The sequence below is a fragment of the Rhinoderma darwinii genome, chromosome 8 (genome assembly GCF_050947455.1).
Source record: "Rhinoderma darwinii isolate aRhiDar2 chromosome 8, aRhiDar2.hap1, whole genome shotgun sequence".
Lineage (NCBI taxonomy): Eukaryota > Metazoa > Chordata > Amphibia > Anura > Rhinodermatidae > Rhinoderma > Rhinoderma darwinii.
This window is the reverse complement of record NC_134694.1, coordinates 1,157,410-1,180,030: the sequence shown is the minus strand read 5'-3', so window position 1 is coordinate 1,180,030 and position 22,621 is coordinate 1,157,410. Positions and strand designations below refer to the sequence as shown.

General features: G+C 52.6%; 1 protein-coding gene across 8 annotated transcripts in view; it reads left to right on the top strand.

The window, feature by feature from the left end:
• Window positions 1-22,621, top strand: part of VAV2 (vav guanine nucleotide exchange factor 2) — a 72,402-nt gene that overhangs the window by 29,209 nt on the left and 20,572 nt on the right. For all 8 annotated transcript variants that reach the window (XM_075834599.1, XM_075834596.1, XM_075834594.1 and 5 more), the window contains exons 3-4: window positions 18,657-18,715; window positions 20,469-20,537. In XM_075834599.1, coding sequence (XP_075690714.1) covers window positions 18,657-18,715; window positions 20,469-20,537 — 128 coding nt within the window. The remainder of the gene's footprint in view (window positions 1-18,656; window positions 18,716-20,468; window positions 20,538-22,621) is intronic.

Genomic DNA, 22,621 nt, shown 5'->3' with positions numbered 1-22,621 from the left:
CAGAAGGCCCGGGCCACAGTGCCCCTCACATAATAGCCGGCCCGGGGCAAGACTGCCCGTCTCTCTACATATCTGCTCCTCTGTAGAGGTTGCCAACAAAAACCAGCGCAGTATAGAGAGATGTGACTGACGGGCGCGCAGCATAGAGAGATGTGACTGACGGGCGCGCAGCATAGAGAGATGTGACTGACGGGCGCGCAGCATAGAGAGATGTGACTGACGGGCACGCAGCATAGAGAGATGTGACTGACGGGCGCGCAGCATAGAGAGATGTGACTGACGGGCGCGCAGCATAGAGAGATGTGACTGACGGGCGCGCAGCATAGAGAGATGTGACTGACGGGCGCGCAGCATAGAGAGATGTGACTGACGGGCGCGCAGCATAGAGAGATGTGACTGACGGGCGCGCAGCATAGAGAGATGTGACTGACGGGCGCGCAGCATAGAGAGATGTGACTGACGGGCGCGCAGCATAGAGAGATGTGACTGACGGGCGCGCAGCATAGAGAGATGTGACTGACGGGCGCGCAGCATAGAGAGATGTGACTGACGGGCGCGCAGCATAGAGAGATGTGACTGACGGGCGCGCAGCATAGAGAGATGTGACTGACGGGCGCGCAGCATAGAGAGATGTGACTGACGGGCGCGCAGCATAGAGAGATGTGACTGACGGGCGCGCAGCATAGAGAGATGTGACTGACGGGCGCGCAGCATAGAGAGATGTGACTGACGGGCGCGCAGCATAGAGAGATGTGACTGACGGGCGCGCAGCATAGAGAGATGTGACTGACGGGCGCGCAGCATAGAGAGTTCTGACTGACGGGCGCGCAGCATAGAGAGATGTGACTGACGGGCGCGCAGCATAGAGAGATGTGACTGACGGGCGCGCAGCATAGAGAGATGTGACTGACGGGCGCGCAGCATAGAGAGATGTGACTGACGGGCGCGCAGCATAGAGAGATGTGACTGACGGGCGCGCAGCATAGAGAGATGTGACTGACGGGCGCGCAGCATAGAGAGATGTGACTGACGGGCGCGCAGCATAGAGAGATGTGACTGACGGGAGCGCAGCATAGAGAGATGTGACTGACGGGCGCGCAGCATAGAGAGATGTGACTGACGGGCGCGCAGCATAGAGAGATGTGACTGACGGGCGCGCAGCATAGAGAGATGTGACTGACGGGCGCGCAGCATAGAGAGTTCTGACTGACGGGCGCGCAGCATAGAGAGTTCTGACTGACGGGCGCGCAGCATAGAGAGTTCTGACTGACGGGCGCGCAGCATAGAGAGATGTGACTGACGGGCGCGCAGCATAGAGAGATGTGACTGACGGGCGCGCAGCATAGAGAGATGTGACTGACGGGCGCGCAGCATAGAGAGATGTGACTGACGGGCGCGCAGCATAGAGAGATGTGACTGACGGGCGCGCAGCATAGAGAGATGTGACTGACGGGCGCGCAGCATAGAGAGATGTGACTGACGGGCGCGCAGCATAGAGAGATGTGACTGACGGGCGCGCAGCATAGAGAGATGTGACTGACGGGCGCGCAGCATAGAGAGATGTGACTGACGGGCGCGCAGCATAGAGAGATGTGACTGACGGGCGCGCAGCATAGAGAGATGTGACTGACGGGCGCGCAGCATAGAGAGATGTGACTGACGGGCGCGCAGCATAGAGAGATGTGACTGACGGGCGCGCAGCATAGAGAGATGTGACTGACGGGCGCGCAGCATAGAGAGATGTGACTGACGGGCGCGCAGCATAGAGAGATGTGACTGACGGGCGCGCAGCATAGAGAGATGTGACTGACGGGCGCGCAGCATAGAGAGATGTGACTGACGGGCGCGCAGCATAGAGAGATGTGACTGACGGGCGCGCAGCATAGAGAGATGTGACTGACGGGCGCGCAGCATAGAGAGATGTGACTGACGGGCGCGCAGCATAGAGAGATGTGACTGACGGGCGCGCAGCATAGAGAGATGTGACTGACGGGCGCGCAGCATAGAGAGATGTGACTGACGGGCGCGCAGTATAGAGAGATCTGAGTGACAGGCGCAGTATAGAGAGATTTTGTATATGGTGTTAACCCTTGGATTCATTCTTGCATTTCTTGGTTCCATTCTTGCGCGGTGACATCATGTGCGGCGTGTTCCTGTCCCCTCTCGCTCGGTGTGAGCAGGTGAGGACGTTCTGTCAGGGGTGACTTAGATGTTCAGGTGTCCTCTGGATATGAGAGTTCACGCAGCCGCGGGTCCTGTGTATCTGATGCTGAGTGACTATCACTTGTGAGGAGGTGTGCGTCACCCGCAGGCAGACCCCCCCCCCCCATATTCAACTGCGCAATTCACCTCTCACTCCGCAGATCATGTCGGCTCTCTGGGCTCCGAGACTCCCAGAATGTAATAAAAAGAGACAGATGTTACAGCTGATCCTGTCTCTGGAGCGGATGATGAGACGCAGGATGACAGGTTGTGCCCCCCGGCGATACGCGATTTACAGCGAGGAGTCGGGCGACACGGCTGCGTCTTAAGCCGTTGTTTGTACCTCTAATATAAAACAGACGACACCTGGACCGTCATGAGATACAATGTGACGACACCTGGACCGTCATGAGATACAATGTGACGACACCTGGACCGTCATGTGATACAATGTGACGACACCTGGACCGTCATGGGATACAATGTGACGACACCTGGACCGTCATGGGATACAATGTGACGACACCTGGACCGTCATGTGATACAATGTGACGACACCTGGACCGTCATGGGATACAATGTGACGACACCTGGACCGTCATGGGATACAATGTGACGACACCTGGACCGTCATGGGATACAATGTGACGACACCTGGACCGTCATGGGATACAATGTGACGACACCTGGACCGTCATGAGATACAATGTGACGACACCTGGACCGTCATGGGATACAATGTGACGACACCTGGACCGTCATGGGATACAATGTGACGACACCTGGACCGTCATGTGATACAATGTGACGACACCTGGACCGTCATGGGATACAATGTGACGACACCTGGACCGTCATGGGATACAATGTGACGACACCTGGACCGTCATGGGATACAATGTGACGACACCTGGACCGTCATGGGATACAATGTGACGACACCTGTTGTCTCAGGACCACCGCGTGTCCCTGGATATATAATCTCTTCCTGGCCGGCCCGATTCCGCCTGCGCCCCCATAATCTGCGCCGGTCTCGGCTTCCGGACCCTTTCATTGATCGTGCGATCTGGACTGTTGGTTGTTGTGAGACGATTGGATTGGTTACATTGGTTAATAACTGACTGTAAGGTAACGAGTCCTGCAGCCGCGGCGCCCCCGTGTGTGTAGCTGCACCTGCTCTTTATACGGCGGCGCGGTGGGGAGCGGGCGGGCTGTGACCCGTGTCGTGGTGCTCGCCGCGCTCCTCGTCCCTTCTGTAAACACTGATCAATGATCGGCGCTTCCCACACTCGTCATTGTCCCCTCGAGAGCTCATTACATGAGGATGAAGGGGCCGCAGCTGCCGCCACAATGAGCCGCGTGTATAATGTGATGAGGCCGCGCGGATACAGAACACGTGTCCGGCTCCAGCATAAAGGGGGTGCCGGCTGGGATGTGGGGGGCAGTGACCGGCGTCGCTATAATAGACAAACACTGGCGGCTGCAGCTTATTATAGGTCACGACCGACTCTTAACTCCGTCACTGCCTGTTTATAGTCAGTCAATATCCCCCCCCCCCCATCAATGGAGCGAGTGACAGCAGGAAGTCCAGGATGATGGGAGTAGAATCCACCGCTTTATGACCGTGACCGGTGGTAGTCGTCCCCACGTGTAGCGGCGCCTCGCTGCGCTGTAGCCGTGGGATGTGACGTGTAGTGCTGCATTGTAGTGAAGCTGATCTGTGTGGGGGGCCGTGTACTTATCCTGCCCATAAAGGAGACCCCCCCCCCCCCGGCAGCTGTGGCCCCCACGTCCAGGGTTGGGGTGGACGTCTCGTCGGTTGCTCCTTAGTAACGGTCTCCGCTGATCTTGTGCTGCTGAGGAGCCGCTGACCCTTCACTTTCCATGATCTTATAAGATGGGAACAGTCGTCGAGCGTCGGACACTAAATTCTACCTGAAGTTCTGCCGCCCGGGCAAGAAGGGGTTAAAAAGCGGCTTCACCCCAGTTGACAAGTTCTGTGCACCCCCCGGTGTGGATGAGCCCCGCAGCGAGGGTCCGTGGCGCGTTCCCAGGATTCCCTCTTAGTGTTTGGGTGGAGAGAAGATCTGCTGTGCCCTCCGGTGACGGGCGAGCTGGGCGGTCGGTGCGCGGCCGTGGATCGTCTACCTCCTCCTCACTGGTCGCCCGGTTCTCTCCTCCGTGTAACGCTGCGTTCATCCCATAATAGCAGGAAAACGTATGGACGGCGTATAGACGGTGACCGGTGCCGCGCCGTGGAATATGCGGCCGCTCATCGCAATGTCCTTTTATGTCCCAGGATGAGGGGTTTTCGCTTTATTCCCGTTTTTCTCCGGTTTCACGGCGCGGCGTTGGTGTCGTCGGATGGTTTTGCCGCGGTCTGCAGGACGGTAGATAATGCGATGCCCCCGGCTATGAGTTCGCGGTCCCCGCCGCCTCGTTACCGGCGAGCACGCTGGCGCAGAGGTAATTACCGAGGTTCCCGTCTCGCCGCTCGTTATCACTTACTGGGTCTCCAGAGAAACCGCCACACGAGGATTATACAAATTGCGTAACCAGGTTTTTCGTGGTCCGGTGACTCCGCCGCGAGGTCGCTGAATCCTTATTCTTTGTACCCCGGCGATGCTGTGCAGTAAAACTGCCATAAAGCAAACCACATCGGAAAGCCGTCCTATTTATAGTTCTTGCTGGCGCCAATGTCTCCGAATTTACAAATGTCCCGATTGATGGAAAGACAAGTCGCTCCACCGTGGGGGGGGGGGCGCTCCTCGTCCGTCAGGTGGGATTTATCCTTCTTGCCCCCCAATATATGGCCACAATAATGAATCTACTCCAGGGGAGCTGTAATGGCAGCCGTATTGATTGACACCCAGCTTTCCCAGACTCCTGTGTGGCAGATCGTCCTCATGTGCATGGCTTCGGGATGTCCCATTCAGGAGCCTGAGAAAGCTGAGTGACGACCCCCATTAGGAGGTGCGGTGGTGATGACATTTGTTGTCACCCAGCTTTCTCAGGAGCAGATATCTACGGGTCAGAATGCGCCTCTAGTTGTGGTGACCCCCCCCCTCCCCCCCACGCTTTCAGCCGTCGCGGTCCCTTTAATTTGTTTATGGCGTTTTCAGTGTCCGCACCTGCCGCAGACGCCCCTCCCCCATCTTTTTGCGGTCGTTCTCCTGCAGACGTCACATTGTCGGTGCGAGATCCGTCCTGTCACTTTCAGATATTATTAATTCCGACCGTTCCCTTCAGAGCGAGCCGAGCGCGGCGAGTGAACGATACAGAAGCTGAAGTGCGGGGAGCGGCGGGCAGGATCGCTGTCACCCTGCGGGGAGCGGATACCGCGGCTGCTAAATGTCAGCGTTCCCGCTCGCAGAGCGTCGCACAGGTCACAGGAGGGAGAAGGCCGAGTCCCAGGGACCGGAGGGACAGGAGAGATGCGTCCGTAGCGCGCCCCTCGTCTCCGCACCCCTCTCTGGAGTTACCGAATATAAAGTTATTATTGGGGGATGGGTCGATGTCGGTGATCTGAACGAAGGCGCCGTTTATAATGTGTCTCCGGCTCCGCCTCTAATTTGTCGTCCTGAGGAGGCGGCCGAGCTCTATATCCGCTGTCGCTTCTACGGAGAACCGGGGGGGAAAGTTATGATCAGCGCTGAACCCTGCGGACGCTGGAGTGTAGTACCAGTTATGGCCTCCAGGTGTCACTGTGAGAAGTGGAGGTCTTTGGGCCACTGTTCACATTGTCTGTGTTCCCCCACATATATCTCCGCTGTATCACCGCTCATTGGCCAGAATGTTAATAAGAAGTTTACCGCATGTTTTCCGTTTTTTTGCGACGGTCCACTGTATAGGACGGCGTAAACTGCTACGCTAAAGTGTTCCACCGAATCCCACCCCGACGGAGGACGAATGAGGACTGTTCAAGTAGGTGGGTGTTCGGTGATACGCCGTACGTGTTCATATCACGAGATGCGACCGCAGACGTAATAAATGCGACGTTCCACCATCTGTAATAACCGGTGGCGGTCGCTGCGCGCTCTTCAGGGCCGGTCCAGGATCGCTCGCACTCGCCGGTATACGTCCTCCAGTGAGGGGGGGCTCATGTTGCTTTCTTTTCTTGTCTGGGTTCAGTTCTGCCGCGTGCGGCGCCGTGATAAAGCGAGATGAAGATGCCGCCAGTGAAGGGGGGGCACATACTTCTGCACAGGGGGGGTCATGGGACATGTTTTGGACGGGGGTGGATACTTTTACTCGCTGATAGTGACGCGGACTGGATCCTCCATCCTGGGGACAGATAAGTGGGTGACCTGCTGGGAGTTGTAGTTCAGATGCTTCCTGTGTCTAGAATCTTCCCGGACTCCTCCTGCAGTACCACCTCTCACCACCGCTGTCAGTGGCGCCCCCACCTGTCACCCGGCGTCCACGTCGCTGCATCGTCCATGGTTTCCCAGAAATATCCGATGTTAACCCTTTAGGGGCAGCACATCACATGTTGTATTCCCCCTTCTCCTGCTGCTTGCTGACAGTTTCCCAGAAGGGACGTGTTTAGTCCCTGACTTGGCAGCACGTGCCCGCCCCTGTATCCCCCCGCGGTCTTAGTTATGGGGGGTTCGCCGTGCTCTGTAAACCTCCCCCCGGGGTGTCCCGTCCAGCGATCCTGTAGATGGGAGTTATTCCTGGATTTCCTCTTCCTGTCCCCGCTCAGGGATCAGCGTTATTCTTGGCCGCCGCCGCTGCTGTCCCGTGCGTTCGCTCTATTCCCTTTGTTCGGCGCCCTGCTGGACGTTTCGTGTTGGCTCGATCATTCATCTCTGGCAAAGAAGAAAGACGACCCGCGAACGCCACCAGGAGATCCGGCCCGAAAACACCTCACAGCCCAATATAAGAACGTCCTCGCGGGTTATGAGGGACCGTACAACTTGCGTCCCCCCGCATACATTCCCATTATATAAACCCCCCCACGTGCCTGCACAGTATATAAACCCCCCCCCCGTGTGATGTCACTTGTATCCCACAATCCCGTGCACTCTGCAGCCTGAGCCTCCTGATTCATGAATAGAATGCCAGGACTGACACTTGGGCAGAGCAGTGGGAGACTGGACGCTCTGACTACATAACATTCTGCCCTTCCGGATTAGTGGAAAGCTGAGTGATGAGTTCTGTAATAGTCTGATACATGTAATATACGGACTCTCCGCCTGCTTCTTCCCTGTGTTGATGTATATAATGCAGTCATCTCCTCGGGGTCCCCCTCACTTTCTCCTCCCTCCTCAATCATCTCGGGGTCCCCCTCACTTTCTCCTCCCTCCTCAATCATCTCGGGGTCCCCCTCACATTCTCCTCCCTCATCAGTTATCTCGGGGTCTCCCTCACATTCTCCTCCCCCCTCAGTCATCTCGGGGTCCCCCTCACATTCTCCTCCCGGGGTCCCCCTCACATTCTCCTCCCGGGGTCCCCCTCACATTCTCCTCCCCGGGTCCCCCTCACATTCTCCTCAGTCATCTCGGGGTCCCCCTCACATTCCCCTACCCCGTCAATCATCTTCTCGGGCCACGCTCAGTCATCTCTTCGGGGTCCCCCTCACATCCCCCCCCCCTCAGTCGTCTCCTCACATTCTCCTCCCCCTCTCCTCGGGGTCCCCCTCACATCCTCCTCCCCCTCTCCTCGGGGTCCCCCTCACATCCTCCTCCCCCTCTCCTCGGGGTCCCCCTCACATCCTCCTCCCCCTCTCCTCGGGGTCCCCCTCACATCCTCCTCCCCCTCTCCTCGGGGTCCCCCTCACATCCTCCTCCCTCTCTCCTCGGGGTCCCCCTCACATCCTCCTCCCCCTCTCCTCGGGGTCCCCCTCACATTCTTCTCCCCCTCTCCTCGGGGTCCCCCTCACATCCTCCTCCCCCTCTCCTTAGGGTCCCCCTCACATCCTCCTCCCCCTCTCCTCGGGGTCCCCCTCACATCCTCCTCCCCCTCTCCTCGGGGTCCCCCTCACATCCTCCTCCCCCTCTCCTCGGGGTCCCCCTCACATCCTCCTCCCCCTCACATCCTCCTCCCCCTCTCCTCGGGGTCCCCCTCACATTCTTCTCCCCCTCTCCTCGGGGTCCCCCTCACATCCTCCTCCCCCTCTCCTCGGGGTCCCCTCACATTCTTCTCCCCCTCTCCTCGGGGTCCCCCTCACATCCTCCTCCCTCTCTCCTCGGGGTCCCCCTCACATCCTCCTCCCCCTCTCCTCGGGGTCCCCCTCACATCCTCCTCCCCCTCTCCTCGGGGTCCCCCTCACATCCTCCTCCCCCTCTCCTCGGTGTCCCCCTCACATTCTTCTCCCCCTCTCCTCGGGGTCCCCCTCACATCCTCCTCCCCCTCTCCTCGGGGTCCCCCTCACATTCTTCTCCCCCTCTCCTCGGGGTCCCCCTCACATTCTCCTCCCCCTCAGACGTGTAATAGAATAGTTGATATTTTGTGTCCCGGCTCGGAGATCAGCGGCTGTGGGATGAGCGGTGGATTTGGAGTAATCGCAGTAATGGCGGCTGTGACGTCCCGTGTCCTCCAGTATTCAGCCTCGTACTGCGCACCCCCTCCCCCATCAGGGTATGATACCTGTAGTGTGCACTGTATAACACTGGGCCCAGGAGCTGACGCTCCATCAGCCAGAACGCTACATTATATGATGTAATCCTCCCGCACACAGGCTGTCTCCTGGGGTCCTGTGTCATGATCGGGGTCCGCAGGTCTGTGTGGCATCGGGCAGACAATGACGGACCATTAACTGACTGACATGGAGGGGGAGGGGTATATTTCTGCACAGTGTGATGCTCGTTACAGTGTGTCATCATAGATCGCTGCGCATACTCCAGGAAATGCTGAGCGCCAATATGGCTGCCCTACCGAGGACCGGCGGGAAGCAGCGGAATCACCCCAGGAGCTCACAATCCAATGTCCCCCCAAAAATCACCGGTCATGGTGACTACGTAACTCTGCTTTCTGTGACTCCTGACGGCAGCGCGTCCGTCACCCTCAGACGAGCGGATACCGGGAGCAATTATTAGCGGCTATTAGAGGTTTTTGAATGTCGCCGTCTCCCCCTCCGGTTATTATATGTGACGAGCGTTCCATCCCCCGCGCTCCACGACCGTCCTCCTGCCATCGCTATAATTACCACTTTTGTTTGCGCCGCCGTGAAGTGAATGGATTTTATTTCCTGAGAATTTCTGTAATTTGTTACTTTGTAATTTTCGCATCCGCCTAAAAAGAGGAAATTACAGGGGGCGCCGCTGATCATTCACCTCGTTACCGCCCTGCAGTAATGAGGCGCCGTGTAGCTGACGGGTTCTATACATCACATATTGATTGGGGGAGCAGCATTGTTCTTACCTTCTGCTAAACTTCTACACAGCGGCCAATGTGAGCAAGCAAAGCTGCAGTGTAAAGCATGGTGGAGGGCCGGAGAAGCTGCCTGAGCGGAGACAGGAGGTGGAAGGTTTCAGACTTCAATAGACAATGCAGCTAAACTGGATTCTCTGATCTTAGGTGCGTGCTAATGGGGCAGAGCTGCAGTATAAAGCATAGGGGAGGAAACATCACAGGAGTATAAGCTCAATATCACTAGATGTGGATGATCCGGTCAGAGGGAAGAAATGAATGATTCAGATCAATAAAATAATCCTGGATTAGAGGGAAGCGGTCACAGCGCAGCGGTCACGTCCCTCTATATGTTGTGTTGGTGAATACGGTATATTGCTCTCTGTTATCACCCATCTTGTATGTAGGATTGATATCGGTCACCCTTATAGTAAGCTTTCTACTGTAGGTTAATGGCCCTTTAAGGCTCTTTCTAGCCAATCAGCAGGGCGGAGGGGGTCACATGACACTCCCTTCTCTGTAAGTAGTCACCGGGCCGCCTCCCGCCTTTTTCTCTCTTCCGGCGTCCATTGCTCCGCCTCCTCATCTGGGAGACAACTTCATGGCGTGGAGGTCGTCTGTTGCGGATGGAGCTCCCCTTTAAGCCTGGGGATGCGGGACGCGTAGTCATGTGATTCCCTTCTTGGCACAGGCAGGGCATTGTCTCACTCAGAGTAAGATTGGCGCAGGACGTTGGTAGGACGCGCCCTGTGACCTCGCCGCCGTCGTTCGTTGTCCGGTTCTATTTACTGTTTTAGTTCTATCTGATTCCAGGAAAGCTGGGTGACGGTCAGCACGGCCGCCATTACAGCTGCTACTTGGGTTGTCACTCTGGGTTTATGGCGTTGGCCGCCATTATTGCTGTCCTCATAGTCGTCTCCGCGCTGAGGTGATTTCCTGGCCGGACGCGCTGCCGTCTATTTCCGGTAATGGCTTTTGCCGCCGATGATTATTATGTGAGGTGAATGCGGAGCCGGCGGTTTTTATTTTCGTAAATCCCACATTCGCTTTGTCGTTCTCAGAGATGATTTCTAAAGTGAACTCGATCCTCATGAGCAGCCGGGAAGCGTCACTCGTCGCGCCGCCGCACGCGGAGCCGGAAAGATGCGGGAATTAATGTCAGGATGCGATGGCCGGACGAGGGCGGCGGAATAATCCTATTTATAGCGACCGGAGAGAGAAGATTCCTGATGAGACCTCCGAGACCGCCCTGCTACACGTGACGGGGCTCCTGAAACACTCTGTGCTGCTGAACACCTCATCGAGGGCCAACAGAAGTGCTGGAGCGACATGCGGAGCTCTCGCTGTGTGGATGGTATCGGCTCCGCTCTGCTTCAGATTCGGCGGGTGACCGCGTTGTCTGTGTATATATATATACTAGTGTGGATATCGCAGGTAGTGACTCCCGTTGTCCAGCAGGGTGCAGCGACACTATCCAGAGGTGCCGGATTATTGGAGTGTCCGGATATTTGCAGTAGTGTTAGCGCCCCCGTGCAGGACTGGACAGGACGAGCCGTCAGTCACATGTCCCTTTACTACTGCCGGCATTATATTGGCTGCGTCTTGGCACCTTCGTGGCCCCTCCAGCTGTAGAATACAGAGTGTGGCCCCCGGGGGGCGCTGCTCCGCTGTCCGGCCTTCCCGCCGTTTTCCATCTATGAGGTTATTGTGTTATTTTGACCGTCGCCGCTGCCAAGAATCCGTATCATATTGGCAGCGTCCTCGCTGGCAGCCGCCCTCTCACCCCGGCACCGCCCGCTCTTAACCCTGGCAGTGCCAGTTCATTCTAAGTTGGGATTCATTGCTGGCTCCCACAGATAACCTCCCAGCTTTCCCAGGCCCCTGAATGTAAAATTGGCCTAATGGTGTGACAGCTCACTACATAGAAAAGTGCCCGGCTCGCCATTCAGGAGGCTTAGAAAGCTGGGTGACCCCCCCTGTGTCCACCGCCGGACCTGCCATTATAGCTTTATTGGGTCCATGGTCTTGTGTTCTTCCTGTGTAGACCCCACTGTTCCTGGTGGGCTCCTCTTCAGGGACTCCCCGCTCCACCTTACAATCTCCTGTGAACCCCGACCTTGTCTGACCACCCCGTTTCCCCAGCTATAAAGGTATCCAGCTTGACCTGTGACCTCTCATGTGACCCGATCACCCCCACAGCTGCTCTTCTCTCCTCCTTATTGCTGCACTTGCGTTCTTGTAAGGCTGTGTTCACATCTGCTGGAGCTTCTGCCGCAGGATCCGTCAGACTTGACAGGAGAGATATCTGACGGACCCCTTTATAGGCCCTGTTCACATCTGCGTCCGGCATTTCACTAAAATAACGGAAGCGCAGGGTCTGTTGAACAACGGAGACGATCGGCGCCCCCCATGGACCTCACTGACTGTATCTGGTCTCCGTCGGGGCGTCCGTGGATTTACCGGAAGCGACAGCGCAGCGTTCTTCACTATTGTGTCTGGTATCTAATGTGGAATCTGCGATATGAACGCGGCCTTGTATACAATGTCCGACGGATCCGGCACTACCGCGTGGCTGGCTAATGTCTATAGGTACAGATCATATTGATACCGATCCCCCCTCCCCCAGTCCTATAATGTCCCAGCGTGCTGGCCTCATGTATAATGTATGTCCACTCCAGAACTGGGGTCAACTGCCCCCCACGTGTCCCTCCTGAGACATCCAGACACCGCGCTGCCTCTGATGTCTCGTCTACTATAAATGATTGGTCATTATGGGGAGACGGAGATCCTGAGTGATGACTTCATCAGATGAGGGGGGGAGGGGGGTGCTCATTATTATAATGAGGGGGCAACTAACGTTCAGTCTTGGAAATCAAGAAGTGTCCTGCTGCGTGTAATGGCCTGAAGCCGGAGAGTGATGTAGAAGTGCTGGAGCCGCTTATCTGTATGATCACAATACATTACATTACTTATCCTGTACTGATCCTGAGTTATATCCTGTATTATACTCCAGAGCTGCACTCACTATTCTGCTGGTGGAGTCACTGTGTACATACATTACATTACTTATCCTGTACTGATCCTGAGTTACATCGTGTATTATACTCCAGAGCTGCACTCACTCTTCTGCTGGTGGAGTCACTGTGTACATACATTACATTATTTATCCTGTACTGATCCTGAGTTACATCCTGTATTATACTACAGAGCTACACTCACTATTCTGCTGGTGGAGTCACTGTGTACATACATTACATTACTTATCCTGTACTGATCCTGAGTTATATCCTGTATTATACTCCAGAGCTGCACTCACTATTCTGCTGGTGGAGTCACTGTGTACATACATTACATTACTTATCCTGTACTGATCCTGAGTTACATCCTGTATTATACTCCAGAGCTGCACTCACTATTCTGCTAGTGGAGTCACTGTGTACATACATTACATTACTTATCCTGTACTGATCCTGAGTTATATCCTGTATTATACCCCAGAGCTGCACTCACTATTCTGCTGGTGGAGTCACTGTGTACATACATTACTTATCCTGTACTGATCCTGAGTTATATCCTGTATTATACTCCAGAGCTGCACTCACTATTCTGCTGGTGGAGTCACTGTGTACATACATTACATTATTTATCCTGTACTGATCCTGAGTTACATCCTGTATTATACTCCAGAGCTGCACTCACTATTCTGCTGGTGGAGTCACTGTGTACATACATTACATTACTTATCCTGTACTGATCCTGAGTTATATCCTGTATTATACTCCAGAGCTGCACTCACTATTCTGCTGGTGGAGTCACTGTGTACATACGTTACATTACTTATCCTGTACTGATCCTGAGTTATATCCTGTATTATACTCCAGAGCTGTACTCACTATTCTGCTGGTGGAGTCACTGTGTACATACATTACATTACTTATCCTGTACTGATCCTGAGTTACATCCTGTATTATACTCCAGAGCTGCACTCACTATTCTGCTGGTGGAGTCACTGTGTACATACATTACATTACTTATCCTGTACTGATCCTGAGTTATATCCTGTATTATACCCCAGAGCTGCACTCACTATTCTGCTGGTGTAGTCACTGTGTACATACATTACTTATCCTGTACTGATCCTGAGTTATATCCTGTATTATACTCCAGAGCTGCACTCACTATTCTGCTGGTGGAGTCACTGTGTACATACATTATATTATTTATCCTGTACTGATCCTGAGTTACATCCTGTATTATACTCCAGAGCTGCACTCACTATTCTGCTGGTGGAGTCACTGTGTACATACATTACATTACTTATCCTGTACTGATCCTGAGTTACATCCTGTATTATACTCCAGAGCTGCACTCACTATTCTGCTGGTGGAGTCACTGTGTACATACATTACATTACTTATCCTGTACTGATCCGGAGTTACATCCTGTATTATACTCCAGAGCTGCACCCACTATTCTGCTGGTGGAGTCCCTGTGTACATACATTACATTACTTATCCTGTACTGATCCTGAGTTACACCCTGTATTATACTCCAGAGCTGCACTCCCTATTCTGCTGGTGGAGTCACTGTGTACATACATTACATTACTTATCCTGTACTGATCCTGAGTTATATCCTGTATTATACCCCAGAGCTGCACTCACTATTCTGCTGGTGTAGTCACTGTGTACATACATTACATTACTTATCCTGTACTGATCCTGAGTTATATCCTGTATTATACTCCAGAGCTGCACTCACTATTCTGCTGGTGGAGTCACTGTGTACATACATTATATTATTTATCCTGTACTGATCCTGAGTTACATCCTGTATTATACTCCAGAGCTGCACTCACTATTCTGCTGGTGGAGTCACTGTGTACATACATTACATTACTTATCCTGTACTGATCCTGAGTTACATCCTGTATTATACTCCAGAGCTGCACTCACTATTCTGCTGGTGAAGTCACTGTGTACATACATTACATTACTTATCCTGTACTGATCCCGAGTTATATCCTATATTATACTCCACAGCTGCACTCACTATTCTGCTGGTGGAGTCACTGTGTACATACATTACATTACTTATCCTGCACTGATCCTGAGTTATACCCTGTATTATACTCCACAGCTGCACTCACTATTCTGCTGGTGGAGTCACTGTGTACATACATTACATTACTTATCCTGTACTGATCCTGAGTTACATCCTGTATTATACTCCGGAGCTGCACTCACTATTCTGCTGATGGAAATGCAAATGACTAGAATAGTCTGTGCAGATACTGAACAAGCAGGGTATGGTGGGAGATTTCAGCTCTGCAGGATTGTCTATTACTGTGACTGACATGTTACAAGTGAAGCTCTTGTCTATTTTTCTGAACAGGTGAACCTGTTAATATATCTGTGGGAGGGGAAAGGTTCAGTGTATGAGGAAAAGTGCGGAGGCCTCTTAATTATAAGTGATATTTAGTTCGCTAAACCCCGAAGAACCCCATCCTTCTCGCCAGTCATTGTCGGTTGTCTCTGGGGACTCGTGTACAGGAAAGGGTTAATAAAGTGTGTGAACCTCATTACTCGCTTTCTGCGCCTGAAAATTAGATTAATCTCCATATTCTCACATTCAAGAACTTGTCCTTAATGAGCTTATCAGGCCCAGGCACTCGGTGATTAATAAGGGGTTCCCGCCAATGGGATATAGAATATATATGCTGATATTATTGGTGCAATGTTATACGTGGTGTTGTGGGGTGTGGATATATTTGGCGCACTGTTATACGTGGTGTTGTGGGGTGTGGATATATTTGGCGCAGTGTTATACGTGGTGTTGTGGGGTGAGGATATATTTGGCGCACTGTTATACGTGGTGTTGTGGGGTGAGGATATATTTGGCGCACTGTTATACGTGGTGTTGTGGGGTGTGGATATATTTGGCGTAGTGTTATACGTGGTGTTGTGGGGTGTGGATATATTTGGCGCAGTGTTATACGTGGTGTTGTAGGGTGAGGATATATTTGGCGCAGTGTTATACGTGGTGTTGTGAGGTGTGGATATATTTGGCGCACTGTTATACGTGGTGTTGTGGGGTGTGGATATATTTGGCGCAGTGTTATACGTGGTGTTGTGGGGTGAGGATATATTTGGCGCACTGTTATACGTGGTGTTGTGGGGTGAGGATATATTTGGCGCACTGTTATACGTGGTGTTGTGGGGTGTGGATATATTTGGCGTAGTGTTATACGTGGTGTTGTGGGGTGTGGATATATTTGGCGCAGTGTTATACGTGGTGTTGTAGGGTGAGGATATATTTGGCGCAGTGTTATACGCATTGTAGGGTGAGTATATACTTGGTGCAGTGTTATACGTGGTGTTGTGGGGTGTGGATATATATTTGGCGCAGTGTTATACGTGGTGTTGTGGGGTGAGGATATATTTGGCGCAGTGTTATACGTGGTGTTGTGGGGTGTGGATATATTTGGCGCAGTGTTATACGCGGTGTTGTGGGGTGAGTATATACTTGGTGCAGTGTTATACGTGGTGTTGTGGGGTGAGGATATATTTGGCGCCGTGTTATACGCGGTGTTGTGGGGTGAGTATATACTTGGTGCAGTGTTATACGTGGTGTTGTGGGGTGTGGATATATATTTGGCGCAGTGTTATACGTGGTGTTGTGGGGTGTGGATATATTTGGCGCAGTGTTATACGTGGTCTTGTGGGGTGAGGATATATTTGGCGCAGTGTTATACGTGGTGTTGTGGGGTGAGGATATATTTGGCGCAGTGTTATACGTGGTGTTGTGGGGTGAGTATATACTTGGTGCAGTGTTATACGTGGTCTTGTGGGGTGAGGATATATTTGGCGCAGTGTTATACGTGGTGTTGTGGGGTGAGGATATATTTGGTGCAGTGTTATACGTGGTGTTGTGGGGTGAGGATATATTTGGCGCAGTGTTATACGTGGTGTTGTGGGGTGAGGATATATTTGGCGCAGTGTTATACGTGGTGTTGTGGGGTGAGGATATATTTGGCGCAGTGTTATACGTGGTGTTGTGGGGTGAGGATATATTTGGCGCAGTGTTATACGTGGTGATGTGGGGTGAGGATATATTTGGCGCAGTGTTATACGTGGTGTTGTGGGGTGAGGATATATTTGGCGCAGTGTTATACGTGGTGTGAGGTGAGGATATATTTGGCGCAGTGTTATACGTGGTGATGTGAGGTGAGGATATATTTGGCGCAGTGTTATACGCGTTGTAGGGTGAGGATATATTTGGCGCAGTGTTATACGCGTTGTAGGGTGAGGATATATTTGGTGCAGTGTTATACGTGGTGTTGTGGGGTGAGGATATATTTGGTGCAGTGTTATACGTGGTGATGTGGGGTGAGGATATATTTGGCGCAGTGTTATACGCGTTGTAGGGTGAGGATATATTTGGCGCAGTGTTATACATGGTGTTGTGGGGTGAGGATATATTTGGCGCAGTGTTATACGTGGTGATGTGGGGTGAGGATATATTTGGCGCAGTGTTATACGTGGTGATGTGGGGTGAGGATATATTTGGCGCAGTGTTATACGTGGTGTTGTGGGGTGAGGATATATTTGGCGCAGTGTTATACGTGGGTTTGTGGGGTGAGGATATATTTGGCGCAGTGTTATACGTGGTGTTGTGGGGTGAGGATATATTTGGCGCAGTGTTATACGTGGTGTTGTGGGGTGAGGATATATTTGGCGCAGTGTTATACGTGGTGTTGTGGGGTGAGGATATATTTGGCGCAGTGTTATACGTGGTGTTGTGGGGTGAGGATATATTTGGCGCAGTGTTATACGTGGTGTTGTGGGGTGAGGATATATTTGGCGCAGTGTTATACGTGGTGTTGTGGGGTGAGGATATATTTGGCGCAGTGTTATACGTGGTGTTGTGGGAGGATATATTTGGCGCAGTGTTATACGTGGTGTTGTGGGGTGAGGATATATTTGGCGCAGTGTTATACGTGGTGATGTGGGGTGAGGATATATTTGGCGCAGTGTTATACGTGGTGATGTGGGGTGAGGATATATTTGGCGCAGTGTTATACGTGGTGTTATGGGGTGAGGATATATTTGGCGCAGTGTTATACATGGTGTTGTGGGGTGAGGATATATTTGGCGCAGTGTTATACGTGGTGATGTGGGGTGAGGATATATTTGGCGCAGTGTTATACGTGGTGATGTGGGGTGAGGATATATTTGGCGCAGTGTTATACGTGGTGTTGTGGGGTGAGGATATATTTGGCGCAGTGTTATACGTGGGTTTGTGGGGTGAGGATATATTTGGCGAAGTGTTATACGTGGTGTTGTGGGGTGAGGATATATTTGGCGCAGTGTTATAGATGGTGTTGTGGGGTGAGGATATATTTGGCGCAGTGTTATACGTGGTGTTGGGGGGTGTGGATATATTTGGCGCAGTGTTATACGTGGTGGTGTAGGGTGTGGATATATTTGGCGCAGTGTTATACATGGTGTTGTGGGGTGTGGATATATTTGGCGCAGTGTTATACGTGGTGTTGGGGGGTGTGGATATATTTGGCGCAGTGTTATACGTGGTGTTGTGGGGTGTGGATATATTTGGCGCAGTGTTATACATGGTGTTGTGGGGTGAGCCCGGCGTCGCCCTCCAGAGAGCGAGAAATGTGAATTCTTCTTTATACATCGCAGTAACTGCAGCGAATTGAGAACGAGTCATTAAAGGGCCCTACCCCTCAATTTCCTGCTCACTTCTATCTCTGTCTGGGAAAGCTGAGTGACGGCCAACATGGCCGCCATTGCAGCTTCAGCAGGAATTTTGACCCAGCTTTCCCAGACACCAGAACAACAGTTTAGTTCTGCTCTACCTCTGTGTAAGAGTTGCCATTCAGAAGCTGGGGAAAGCAGGGTTAATGTTTCCATTCATTGACAGCAAGTAGAGATCTTGGAAGTGCTGAGATGTAGGATCTTTGTGTTCCACCATGATGAAGCTTCATGCGCTGGGTGATTGAGTGAATGAAGTGATGGATTGTTGGGGGGTCCCGGGGTTTGGGGTCCGCACCGCCCGTAACTTTATCTTCTGTCTTCCAGGTCATTTCCACGCTCTCCAAGATCTCGTATCACGTCATCGCCCAGAATAAAGGAGTGCGGTAATTATGTTTATCTTATCTGCCGGATTTATGTAAATGAGCGCTGCCCCCCCCCCCCCGGACTCTCTCGAGCATGTGGAGGCGACGGACGCGGGGATTCACCATTCAGGACTCTGGGAAAGCTGGGTGACTGGATACTCTCTGAGGCCTGTGTCCTCTTGGCCGGGTGACGTCTCCGTCTTTCACACCCCGCTCTCGCCCGGACTCCGTGTTTTTACACGTCTGTCGCCCCGCGGCTCGCTGCTGGTCACACCTGCGATTGTCATTGATCACGCGGCTGTGGAGTGACCTAAATACTGGGCTCCCCCCCCCCCCACCCCCGTACTGGACATGGCGCGCCCCAGCTCATCACCTATGGAAGGATCCACTATACTCATCCATGAGGTTTCTGGAGCAGATTATAAAGAACCTCAATCATGGATCTTACCCAACTTTCCATAGACCCTGAATGGCACTCAATGTACAGTTATATCTCCTCCTGCTCTACTTCCCGTGTTCGTGTCAGTCTTCACTGCTCTGGCATTCTATTCGTGTACCAGGAGGAAGCATAGATGCTTTGTCTGGCTGCATCTGTTCCTGTGTCAGTCTTCACTGCTCTGGCATTCTATTCGTGAGCCAGGATTGTTTGTCACATCCATGAGGCTCCTCTGCTGGGGGTTCAGGGTCTTCTCAGCAGTAACCGGTGTCTGGAGCCGTGTACGTCCTGTCTGCGGTCGTCCTGCGTCACGCGGCGTCCATGTTCTCCGCACGCTTTATGTTGTGACAAGTCCAAACAGGGAGGTCTTTCCTCCTGACGAGTGAGAAGCATCTGACAGCTCAACCTGCCATTTCTAGTGGATGTCTCCGGCTGGCGCGCACTTGGTCACTGAGCGCCCGCCGCCCCCTCCCCCGCACGCCACTAACCTGAGGGAGAAGACGACAATAATGACTGGCACCGTCTCCTCTACATGAAGCTTCTCGCTGCAGCATGAAAGTTCCTCTCTATAACGGATTGTGTTTCAATTCCTCTTCAAATTCAAGACCTCTGCTTTCTGTCAGTGAAAGGACACGTTTAATGTTTACATCCATAGATTCAGAACCCAGTCCCAGCTGAGCTGCCTTGTCTAATAGTATCTCAGGTGGCCTGAACTCCATCTTCTGTCTCATCAGGGGCTCAGGCTGCTGCTTTATCCCCCATGCTTTACACTGCAGCGCTGCTTGTTTACATTTGCTGCTATATAAGCACAGGCTGAGCAGGAGGTCATTACATGGAGACGATTATATTACAGGAGGACAGAAGATAATAAACTACAAGTAACCGAAGCAACAGGGGAGGAGCCTCCATGAGGGGGAGGAGCCTGTCATGTCGGACGTGCTGGCGTCGTTCTTCTGAGCTCTGTATTTACTTGTATTGATGATGGGGGTTGTCGGATTACACGCGATTACGGTTCAAGGTGACGGGAATATCTGTAAAGGTGAAACAGAAAAATGGCGTGAGACGTGAAGGAGCCGCGACCGGCCGTCCAGCGGGGCAGATACGAGAGGAGAATGAAACAATGGCGCGTCCGTGACGGAATAATTCATATTAATCTTAGGACGGTTCATTCCACGTCGTAATTAACCCCTGTAAGTCCTGATCGCTGCGCCCCCCTGATCTGTCGCGTAGCAGCTGATAACAGAGAACAAATGCCTGAGCGATCACGTGATCAGATTTAACCTCCTCCTGCCCGGATCGCTCCGATGTCTTAACTTTTGTTGTTTCTTTTTCTCGTAGGTCGTTCCCATCGGAGGACACAGCAGAGGATGACGACGACGTGTACCGGAGCCTGGAGGAGCTCGCCGAGTGAGTGTTATACGTGACCGCCCGGCGCCAGTCATCACATACCGTATAATGTACGATGCTGACTCCGCCCTGACGGGTCACATGACCTGCCACCTCGTATGTCACTGATCGCAATATAGACGCCACCGTGTATAGTTCTGTGATGTATCCCCCCCCCTGTAACATTCCACCAGCCACATCCAGAGCTGCAGTCACTATTACAATATAACATCCTGTCTTACACTCCAGTCACATGCAGAGCTGCAGTCACTATTACAATATAACATCCTGTTTTACACTCGTCACATCCAGAGCTGCGTTCACAATTCTGCTTTTACATCCTGTCTTACACTCCAGTCACATCCAGAGCTGCAGTCACTAATCTGATATAACATCCCGTTTTACACTCCAGTCACATCCAGAGCTGCGTTCACAATTCTGCTTTTACATCCTGTTTTACACTCCAGTCACATCCAGAGCTGCAGTCACTAGTCTGATATAACATCCTGTCTTACACTCCAGTCACATCCAGAGCTGCAGTCTCTGCTGTCCCGTGACTCCACACTCTGCTGCGCGGCGCTGTAACGCACCGCCTGATGATGACGGCTGGAGCTCTGTTTTGGGGGGGGCTTTGTCCTCTGTGTAGAATGTGGGTTCCCCCTCCCCCGTTGGTTGTGACTGCGGCGCTTCCTCCCGCTCTCCGCTTTTCTACCATATTTTCCCCTCTAGGCAGCGAGGTTCCCGGCAAAAAGTAGCAGCCGGCTGAGCTGTGCCGACAACCTGCACCGAGACGCTGAAACGCACGCTCCACCGGCCGCCAGGAGGGGAAATATCCCACGCTGTTAACCCCTTCACACCCGCAGCTCTGCAAGTCCTCGCTAGAAAATGAGCGCAGCGGCGGCGGGTCACTCTTCACGAATGGACAAAGCGATGGCGAATCTTTTCATTGTAAGGGGGAGGGGTGATCAGAGTAAATGGTAAAGACTCCCCATGCGTGCGGCGCTCGTCGTCAGGGTAATTGTGGGAGACGAAGAATATTCACATGAAAATGGCGCAAAATCCATGAAAAACGTGTTGACATTTCTCCCGACATCTCTGATCATTATAGTGGAGGCGCAATATGGCGGCACAGGTGCGGAGACGCTGGAGCGCGCACTGCGCCATTGTTCCCTGTTATACCCCTGTAAGTCTCTCGTGAATCTGCGCTCGTCATGTGACCCGCGCCGTCTCCTGGGACGGACGCCGAGCGTTAGTCGGGCAGATGGCTGCCGGGGAAAAGACACTTCCAGCGGAGTCAACAGATGGAGTAGACGGGGGAAGGGCGGCGAGCAGACGGACGTTCACCTCATTTATCTGCCGCAGACGATGAAGCCGCCATATTGTTATTTATCTAATGAAGAAGTGACAATACGTGCGGATCAGTGGCGGTGACGGGGGCGGAGTCACGTGTCGCCATCTATGATCGTTAATCTCGGTCGTGACCAAATAAATTGTAACGTTAAAATATTATTGGTGAACCCGTCCCGACGACTCCTGTTCGCACAGCTGAAGGTTCGTTATAATGTATCCGTGTAGACTCAACAAATCTCTCCCCTCCGGTTAGTTTGTTACAATGTATCAGCCCAGAGACCTGACTGTTCACCTCACAGAGGATTGTCTACGCTGATACATTGGTACAAACCTCAGCTGTGAGAAGAATTTGGTCACCAGCCTCTGAATGTCAACTGGAATGTTTCCATTCACTGACCACAAACTGAGATCTTGAAAATGGTGAATAATTGAAGTGCACAGTAGCAGTGATGAAGCGAGGAGTCGTCCTGCGTTACTGGCGATGTATATATGTGAATGGTGGGGGGGGCAGTGCGGGGAGGAGGGCAGTGCGGGGGGGGGGGTGACCTTGCGGTGTACGAGGCTCGGGGCTTTTATCAGGGTTTATTATTAATGATGGTTCTGCTGCGTCCCGGTGCGGCGGTCGCTGTAACACGTAACTGTCTGTCACCCACAATATGTCACCCGCTGCCACAGGCCGGGACCACGAGGTGTCTGCGCTCCGGGCGGATGATGGGACTTTTTTTTTTTTTTCTATTTTTCACAGTTTTTCTGAT